Here is a 10,187-nt window from a genome sequence, read left to right on the forward strand (position 1 = left end):
CCGGAAAGTCTTTGGCCCACCCCTGATAGGCCGTGTGAGGTTTCCCATTGGTCTGGCAGTGAGTGAGGTGTCATATGTCCCAGGGAGCCCTGAACGCAGCCTAGTTTTCCACGGGAAAAGTAGGACTTTCCCGTGGTATTTGAATCAATGACATGAAATGAAAACATTGTTTTTCCATCCAGGTGTGAACAGTTAGATGTGAGTGGTTCCTGTGCAGAGGAGAGGGTTTCAGAGAGGCGGTCTGCCGGCCAGTTCCCACGGGTTTGTGGAGCTCGGTGGGTTTCGCGGTGGTAATCACTGGGTTTGTTTTTGGCACCAGGACTCACCGAAAACAGACAATGTCGCAGAGTGAACAGAAAGAAAACGCGGAGCAGTCAACGTTAAGCTCGGAAGACGAACCAAACGGCGTCCTGGTAAACCCGAGGGCGGTTTGTAACGCGTGTAAACGCCTGTACCGGGACCCTAAGATCCTCCCCTGCCTGCACACCTTCTGCGCCGACTGTATCGGCCAGCTAGAGCCGTTTTCCGTGTCTTCTCGCGGCCACCGGGACGGTCCGGAGGACGGCAGGAGCGGCGAGGCGGTGGAGGCGGACCGACCTGCCGTCACCGTCACGGTGCTCTGTCCCGACTGTGACTCCGAGGTGGACATTCCTCCGTCGGGACCGGCCGGGCTGAGCACCGACCACCTGGCGCTGGACGAAGTATTCCTGGAGACCCTGGTGACGGACGGCCCGCTGGGATGCGACCTGTGCGGCGAAGGAGGCGCCGAGAGCCGCTGCGAGGTCTGCAGCGTCAACCTGTGCGAGTTCTGCTGCCAGGCGCACAGGTAGAGTCTGTTCTATGCAATCCTGTTCTATTCTCTTATAAAGTTCCGTTCTAGTTCAGGCTCACTGTGAGATTCTGTTCTGTGGTCAGGCCAACAGGTGGGTACATTCTATCATACTCTGTTCTATTGTGTTCTATCATAAAGTTCTGTTCTCATTCATGCTCACTGTAAGATTCTAGTCTGTTCTCTGTTATCAAGATAGCAGATTAGATTTTTTACTCTTTTCTAATTTGTTCAATTCTATTATATTGTATTCTATTATTCTGTCCAGCTAAGAGGTCCATTCTATCATTCTCTGTTTTGTTCTGCTCATTCTTTTGTGCTTTCACAAACTAATATTCTGTTCTACTCCAGCTGGTGGACGAGCTTCTATTCTATTCTGTTCTGTTCCACACATTCTTGTATAGGAGTAGTTCTGTTCTGCTGTAAAAGTTAACAGGTAGATTCTTTTCTATTCTGTGCCACATTCACAGGCAGATTTCTGCTCTGTTGTATTTAATTCTACTGTGTTCTGTTCTACTCTACTGTCCTGTGCTTCCTCCATATAGGACACATTTTATATGTGAGTATGTGAGATTCCATTCCATGTTTTTCTACTCTGTCTCCCTGTCTCTCTGTCCTGTTTTTAATCGTATTCTCTTCTCTTCCAGCCAACAGAAGGTAAAGTCCGACCTCCAGCTGAAGCCTGAGGTTGAACTGAATCTTTAATCTGACACACAGACGTGAGTATCTGTCTCTGTTCTCTCTGCTGTCTGCAGGCGGCAGAAACGGACATCGTCTCACTCTGTTCGGGGTCTGGAGGAGCTGAAGTCCCGTGGTCGTCTTTGCCGCCCCGTCCTCTGCTCCCTCCATCCCGCCCAGGAGCTCCGGCTCTTCTGTCAGCCCTGCGACCTGCCCGTCTGCCTGGAGTGTGCCGCCATGCTGCACCGCGATCACCGCTGCTGTCCCACACATGATGTTATTGATCGTCATGGAGACCGCATCCGGGAGATGGTCTCTGTGCGCCTGCGACCTCGCCTGGAGCGTCTGGAGGAGTCACTGCAGAAGGTGTAACACAGTGTGTCACAATGTAATTCCTCATAATATAAAACCTTATAATCCACACCTGTCGTACATGACTTTTTTTTAAAAACAAAGTTCTTTCTCTCTACCTTCCTTCAGGTGGAAGTATCCCAGGAGGCTTTGCAGGCACGAGTGGAGGCAACAGCCAGTGAGGTGAGGGCGTTTGCACGAGGCTATGCCAGTGCTGTGGAAGCCCACTGCCTGTCTCTGCTGCGTCGCCTGGAGGAGCTCCGTGTCCAACGCAGGTATGAGACAAAGAACAGAAAGAACTTGTATTTATCGAGCAAAAAGTTACACTAGGACTAAATATAAGAGGCTATTTGTGAAGTATCCTGCTCACTCTCTCAGTAAGGAGTAAAAGTTTTAATTATAGACTGACTGAATATTTTATTTACTCATTTATGTGAATTTATTGATGCTGCTTTCACTGAGTCTACAACAACTCTAGGCCAGGTAATTGACCTCTGACCTTATTATTGGTCTTTGCTGAATCAATATAGAACCACAAAAATGCAAACACACACGTTCCTCCATACCAATTCTAGACTTCTGCTGTACTTGTCCAACAGGAACCAGCTGCACCTGCAGAAGGCGCAGCTGCAGCAGGCTCTGCTGGATGTCCGAGGTGGTGTGGAGTTTGCAGAGAGACTGCTGAGCTGTGGGTCTGAGGCCGAGATCCTCAGCGCCAAAGGAGTGACCCTGAGGAGGCTGACCAGTCTGGCAGAGAGCAGCTACGACCCCCACCCGGCAACTGTCGCCCCGGACGACGGCAGCAGTATCAGCTTCATGCCCAGGGAGCCCGCAGGGGAGGTGGAGGGCTACCCGGTGGTCGGGATGATCAACTCTAAGACAGTGGACCTCAGCAAGTGCACCATTGAAGGGGAAGGTAAACCACTAGTGTCAATATACAGATATTTATTTTTTGAAGTGCTTTTTAGTTCTGCAACCACAGAGATTACCCAGCATGAGTAGCTGCAGGTGGGTGGGGATGTGGAGAGGACAGGTCAAAGGCTCGGGGGAGGAGGTGGATTGTAGACCGACTTCTCCTGGAGCAGTTAAAGACTACTGTTACCTTCCTGGGTTTTTGGCTCTGAGACAGAAATTCCTTTGGGACCAAAGGAATGTGGAGTTGCCTGAAGGCAGCGCACTGAGCTCCAGGGTTTCATAAAGGAAGAACCCCACCCCACCCCACCACACACGCACACACACACACACACACACACACACACACACACGCACACACACACACAGCAGAGATTTGTCACTTAGATTAAAGCAGTGTTTACCTGTGTGAGAAGTGAAAAGCAAAAAGTGACTCTATGCCAAGTCTCGTCTGTGTCAAAGAGCGAGTGTATTGTTGCAATGTTTGCCAGAAGGTCAATCCATTTATTGTGCCAAGCACTTGTCTGTGTCTGTGTTCGTCTGTTTGCATAATGTTTGGCTCATACAGAGCATTTTTCCGTGTGGTGACCTTTCCATTTATCCACACTTCCTTTCTGTATTTGCTTTTTTTTAACGTGTTTTTAAAACTTTTTTTTATGTTGGATTGGGCTGCATTTTATCTTTATCTGCTTTTAATTTGTTTGTTCCCTGCAAACTTTCGTCAGCCACATCCGCTTCTCACAAAGCAGCTTTTTCATTTAAGGGGCCAGATAAGGGCCAGTTTTTTGTGTGGACTATTAGAGAGCAGAAATCACAGAGGCTTACTGACGATTATCCCTTCTCTGTGGGATAAGAGGGTTTTGAAGTGGTGGATTTGCACCACGAGGCTGTGCAGCGCAGGTGAAATGTGGCCCAGAACAGCTGGCTCTGTAATGGTGACAGCTGCTGGGTACTTGGTCTAGAAAGCGCACACACACACAAATTCACAGACAATTCAGACCCATAGTAGCAGCAGAGGTAGTGCTGATAGAAACAGGGGTCCAAATGTGGCAGTGGAGGTAATTCCTGTTCTCAAATCCTATATTTATAAGTAAAAACAGAAAGAATGTAACAGAAAAATAATAGCATAAATAACAGTCACTGGAAAACACTGACTAATAACAGAGGAAAACACAGTGCAGGATCATTAGTTATGGAACGGCTAACAGACTGACAAGAAAATGCAAAGCAGCATTAATCACTTATGCGAACACAAGTGATGTTGACTTTAACACAGACAACAACAGCAGATGAATGTCCTCAGCGAGTGTGTCCCTGGAGCTCAGCAGAACAAGCTAACGAAATACTAAATAACGGTGTGAGGTTCTGGAAAACTCTGGTCAGCAGCAGTGAAGCCCAACTGTGCCTGAAGTCACACAGCCACCGTATGTTGAGGGTGAAAAGTGGCTTACTTAAGCACTCAGTGGGGGGTTGTTTCTGAGTGAGACAGTGTGTGTCTGTGTGTGTGTGACTGAAGTCTTGAGGGGCACAAGACAGATGTGTTAAGTGTCTCCATTTGGTGGCGTGCCTGAATGATGAAGTGCCTCTTTAAATGCGATGTGACCGTGCAGGATCACTCGTAAAACCTTGGACAGTTGTCCTAATTGTGTTGGTGGCTCTCTGTCTGGTTCTTGTGTGTTTTTCAGTACTTTCACAAAAAACTTTTTCTTTTTCCTCCAGGTGTGACTGTGTCTGAGAGATACAGTATTTCTCCATGTGTTACTCAGACTTGGTTGCTTGTGCGTTGCTTGCCTCCACATGTTTTTTTGCACTTTTAATCTGAGGTTTTTTTTCACTGTTGGGCTGCGTCTCTCAGTTCCAGTTATGGTAAATCAAAATAATAAAACATGCAGATATTGCATATGAGAATGTGCTTCAAACTTAGCAACAGTTTGGGAAAGTTCCTTTTCCTGTTTCAGCGTGAAATAGATCATTTGTACAAAATTAGGTACATGAAGTAATGGTTTCCCAGTTTGGTGTAGAAGAACCTGACAGCAGCGATTCTTTATCAGCCGACATCAGTGCCCAGTTTCACTAATGCTCTTGTGGCTGAATGGGAGTAAATCTCTGCAGCCCTGGTTCAGAATCTTTTTGAAAGCCTGAAACCAGAACAGCGGGGGTTGTTAAAGCACCAGATCAATGCCCATTTTTTAAAGATTCGATCAGCAATCGCATATTCAAGTATTGCCTATTTTTTTGGCTATGTTGTGTATTTTTTTTTCTTGCTCAGCTCATCTGTCTGACCTCTAACCTTTAACTCCTCATGGTCACAGGTCTGCAGCGGGGCAGGGAGGGCCAGCAGGGCCACTTCACCCTGGTGTGCAGAGACGCAGCTGGAGAGCAGATGACCCGAGGTGGAGAGCACGTCCTGGTCAGTATCGTCCACAAGGAGAAGAAAAACTGGTGAGTGTGTGACAGTGCCTGGCCTGTTGTCAGTATTTTAACTTTCTTTAGCACATCTGGATTTAAAAACTGTTCTGAAAGAAGCTGAAGTTTAAGGAAGGAAACCTGTATTTTGAAAGAGGATATTTTCATGAGGCAAACTGAGGATTTATTCTCGTGTGTTTGACCAGCGAGATTCATATCCTGTTAATATCCGATTCTTACCAGCATCTCTTACGCACAGCAGCTTGCATGTATGAATGCCTGCCTTTGTAGTTAATTAGCTCTTACAGCCATCTGAAGGCAGCATCTCTCTGTCTGTCTCACCTACAATCTGTAATGAGAGTGATGTGCAGTCACTCACACCAGATCAGCTGTAGCCACCTTGATGAGATCCAGTGTAACCAGTATTAGGTTGTTGCTAAATAACCACAAAACCTGTTTCCTCTTTGGCTACATAATAATCGTTGCAACTTCCTTGTTTATGTAATGAAAGTGATGAACAGAATTAGACAACATGCGGAAGCAGGTTGACCACAATGCGGTGAGGCTGATTCACGACTGGTCGTGGCCTGAAACTGAAAACAGTGTAAAAAAAGAAAGGAGAAAAAAAAGAGAGACAGCAGGAAAACTTTTCCTCAGTTCCTGGTTTTATGGTTTCCTTTTTTTTTCTCTTTTATTCGTAACTCACTGTGTTACACTTTACAAATAAAAGCTGACTGATTGATCACCCTTGCTCTGTTGTTAATGTCATTCAGTGAAATGTGAGAAGGACATTTGATGACAGGAGATGAAGTTCAGGAAACTGATTTTGGTGAAACAAAACCGATTTTGTTTTGTTGATATTTTATCGTATCAAGAAGACGATCACTTGTCTTTTCTTTCAGCACAGTGGAGACGACAGTGGTTGACAACAACGACGGATCCTACAGTGTTTCATACACAGCTGAAGAGCCGGGAAACTACTCAGTGTGGGTTTGTGTCAAAGCCCAACATGTCAAGGTATGAAACCAACTCAAGAAGTTTGCCACAGGAATATATGAAAGTTCAGGGAATTAACTTAGCCAGCTCTGATGTTGAATTTGTCTCCTGGGACAGATAAGTGTTGGTTTCTGTCCACCTGGACAGACTGACCGAGCGGCTGACTGACTTTGTCCTATCTCGTGCTGCAGGGTTCTCCGTTCATTCTGAATGTGAGGAGGAAGCTCAGGCGTCACAGTGGGACGTTTCACTGCTGCTCCTTCTGCTCCAGTGGAGGAGCCAAAGAGGCTCGCTGTGGCTGTCCGGGAACCATGCCAGGTACACACATCTTCCTCCACAAAATGTCAGGTCGGAAGGACACTTCATTTATGTGTTATTCACAATAAACTCAGAGCAACAGAAATGGTACACTTGGTTTTTAAGTAGAACAAAGAGAGAGAACAAACAGGAACAGCTTATTGCTGCTGTGCTTTTTGAGTGGAATGACTTCTGTTTGTTAGAGGAATGGGTTTGTTCATATGTAGCAACAGTGTCCAAATAAAGAATCGGTGACTTTATTCAAATGATCAATTATTAATTTATTATTATCTTACCTTGTGAAGATTTTTCATGACTAGTGCTACATAGTGGAAAATTTAGGTCTATATTCTTATTGCACACTGCCTTATAGTCAGACATGAGACTGAAAAGTACAAGATCCTTTAGTTTTTAGATTTTTGCTCTCTCTCTCTGTCTCTTTCATCTCCTCTTCCGCAGACAGATTCCTACAAATCCTGCTGTCATTTCTGATCTTTCTCTCTTGATCTGTCTGTCTGTCTTGCTGCCTGTTTGTCTTACTGCAGGAGGATTTAAAGGCTGCGGCCACGGTCATAAGGGGCATCCTGGGAAGCCGCACTGGTCTTGCTGTGGCAGCTCGGTGGAGCAGTCTGAGTGTTTGCCTCAGAGCGTGTTGGCTGCAGTTTCCCCCCGTGGCCACCTGCGAACCGTGGAGCTCTGATGTGACACGGAGACAAGACCTGTCAAGATGATGCAAGTTAATGGAGGAGGGCAGCAACCAAAAGGTTAGAACAGCAGGGGAAAGCAAGGTGCAGGTCGTTCGTGTGAATCTCGAGCAGATTTGAAAAGGTCGGATGAGGAAGGTGAACCTCCAAAGCCACAGTGAGTGAGGCGGGACTTCAAAGTCACTCAAAGTGCTCACCTCTGCCAGACAGTCTGTGATACAGAAGCCAGCTTAACGTACAAGACAAACACCAAAGTGTGAACTAAAATCTCTCAATCTATGTTGTCAGGTGCCTTTTTTTTTTAAGCTAAGCTCTGCCTACCTGTAACAAGATAGAGGAGAAAGAAGATGAAACACTACACATCACAGCAGCATGTGTCTCCTCCTAAATCAAACGTTAAAGGTCTTGCTGAAGGGCACAGAGGAGAGATAGATCTGCTTTTTCCATTGTTACACGGTTCTTTCACCAGACATCCTCTGGTCTCAAGCCGATTTTTTTTTTTAACCTCAAAGTTGCTGTCGATTTCAAAGGTGCTGAAATCAGTGTTTTATATCTTAAATGCAAAACTCATTAAGACAGAAACAGAAACACAGAGAATCACCAGACTGTTGAACTTTATTATTTGATATGTGATTTTTTTATATCCTTCAGTAAAGGAAAATATAATTTGAAATATAGTGCCTCAAAAACAGTTTTAATGCAGAAAGATATGAACAGTAATTCGTATTAATCCACTCTGATCTCTGTTCTTCGACGTTTACAAAAAAAGGGCCATGATCCCGACAACCCGTCGACTCTGCAGATAACATTTACAGAACACTGAAAGATTGTTTTTTACTTTGGATCATTAAGCACAGAAATGACTTAGTATTAAGTATTTAGAGTTAATTACATGTAATAATATGATTATATTATATATAACATGATTAGCAGCCCCGCTCCACTGTGCCTTGTGTTGAAGAGGGATTTATCCGGGAAACACTCCGAGCCTCCAGACGTCGTGTCACAGCACTGACTTCCAACTACAAATATAAAACTCATAATGAGCCACTTTATGCCTTTATTACCTGTATTTTCTGTATTCTGAATATGCCTTATCGAGTGCACATAGTTATGTTTTTAGTTTTAAATTTGCTCATTAGAAAGATGAATAGTAAAGTAGACCTAAACAAATCCTCAACATGAAGACTGATCTTTTTCATTCGTGGTCCGAGATAAATCACAATAACAGGGAACCTCTCTGAACACTGTGAGTATGTTTCTGCTGTTCACATTTCACACTGACTGTACATTCATCTGTATGTTCAAGTCTCGAACCTTTTTTCAGTTTTAGCAGTTTTTACTTGAAATTCATGCCTGTACAACGAAATAAACACACGTATTTGTCAATTTTGAAATTCTGCTTCATTCCTTGATCAAAGGAACATAGAACCCCTTTTTTTTGCAAATATACTCCCTGAAGTAAAATAATAAAACAAAGGGAAAAGTACAAAAGTCATAATTCTGACATACACCTGTTGGGGTGCATCCTCCGGTTATGTTATGAAGTGGCTGCAGCCTTCGGCCAGGAGCAGATGCCAACCTTCACTGAGTGTTTCAACCCTTAACCACAACACTCCCTGTTGGTGTGCCGGCAGCAGTCGCAGAATCCCTGCCCATCTGCTCATGGCTTCCAACCCCCCCCCCCCATGCCTTCTCCATATCCAGCAGGAGGCTCAGTCTGCCTCCTCCATCCTGCGAGCAACTTGTTTCTTGTTCTTCGCATCTCTTCTCCCACGACACCGTCAGCTCGACCAGAATTGTTTTCCCGGTCTTCGGTTGACCACATTACAATGTCTGTCCCATGCCAGGCTTCATCTGCAGCAGACTGGGCTTTGGTCTTTTGGTTGAGAAAGGCTTTCGTTCCCTCTCCAAACCACCAGGTGGCAGGAGAGGGCTACCGTTCTCTGCCTGCTCTTCCAGAACTAATGATCATGACCTTCTGCTCGTGGCATTAAGTTTTCCCAGCTTGTTCTTACAAATCATTCATAATCAGCGTTCTCTAAAGCCGTCTTTACCAGAGCCACTCCGAGCCGAGAGGATCCTGATGAATACTGCATTATCATGAAAAATGTCTTAAGCAGTGTAAGAGTGACTCTCTTAGTATGAATGTTTGATGAATGGGGACCTGTCCAACTAAAACCCATCACAGAGGAAGTGACATCAGCAATGTCGGCGGTGACACTGCTTAATCAAACACAGTAATAGTTCGGTTACGGCAAAATGGAGATGAGTGATTACCGTTCAAATGGCAGTCAACGCTGGGACGAGAGGGTTTATAGTCGGATAGTGGAGGTCACTGTGGACAAAGACACACACACACACACACTTCCATTAGGAAAAGGCAGGTATGGGTTAAAGACGATGGAGTGGATCAAAACCTGCCTTTATTATTGATTTCTCACTTCCCTCAGTTTCTCCCTAGTTTCAGTGGATTCAGTCAAGTAGCAACTGAGCCTGCTAACACGAACACACACGCACGCACACACACACACACACACACACACACACACACACACACACACACACACACAGAATTGAACAATGACAGTGCACTGCAAATGGCAGGATGCTCACCGCTGCTGTGAACCCCAGAGGGAAGGACTAATGCCAGACCTCATAAAACTCCTTCACCCACCATTGAGCTCTCAAGTAATGTACCTTGTAATTGAGAGAACCAACGATCATGATACAATATTGTCTCACAGACAAGGAACATCTTTCTTATGTTTAATCTTTTACATTTGGTGCTTTTTATGTTTTCATGCTTTGCCAGTTACGCTTATTTAGACTGAGTTAAAGAAAGTTCAGCCTGTAATTTGTTTTCAGTATCCTAACAGGCAAAGAGAAGGAAGGAAACCATAGGAAACATCTCATAATAATCACCATCACAATCATTATAATACCTTATAATATGGCACATATGAATTTATCATGTGTAACACTATGGTTATTGTTTTTGTAGGGGAATTTTT

General features: G+C 44.9%; 1 protein-coding gene across 1 annotated transcript; it reads left to right on the forward strand.

Annotated features, from left to right (window-relative positions):
• The first annotated feature begins 93 nt into the window (after window positions 1-93).
• trim45 (tripartite motif containing 45) lies at window positions 94-8,545 on the forward strand. Its single transcript, XM_041056399.1, has 8 exons — window positions 94-826; window positions 1,585-1,873; window positions 1,988-2,133; window positions 2,458-2,774; window positions 5,083-5,212; window positions 6,079-6,193; window positions 6,364-6,490; window positions 7,015-8,545. The coding sequence occupies exons 1-8, from the start codon at window positions 339-341 to the stop codon at window positions 7,167-7,169; spliced, it is 1,767 nt and encodes a 588-aa protein (XP_040912333.1). The 5' UTR covers window positions 94-338; the 3' UTR covers window positions 7,170-8,545.
• The last annotated feature ends 1,642 nt before the right edge of the window (window positions 8,546-10,187 follow it).

This window comes from Toxotes jaculatrix, chromosome 15, assembly GCF_017976425.1.
Source record: "Toxotes jaculatrix isolate fToxJac2 chromosome 15, fToxJac2.pri, whole genome shotgun sequence".
NCBI lineage: Eukaryota > Metazoa > Chordata > Actinopteri > Toxotidae > Toxotes > Toxotes jaculatrix.

Bases quoted from the DNA above. Each gene is read 5' to 3' on its own strand.
- trim45 (XM_041056399.1), top strand. From the start codon at position 339: ATGTCGCAGAGTGAACAGAAAGAAAACGCGGAGCAGTCAACGTTAAGC. The intron at 827-1,584 runs GTAGAGTCTGTT...TGCTGTCTGCAG, and splicing joins TTCTGCTGCCAGGCGCACAG to GCGGCAGAAACGGACATCGT. The intron at 2,775-5,082 runs GTAAACCACTAG...TCATGGTCACAG, and splicing joins GTGCACCATTGAAGGGGAAG to GTCTGCAGCGGGGCAGGGAG.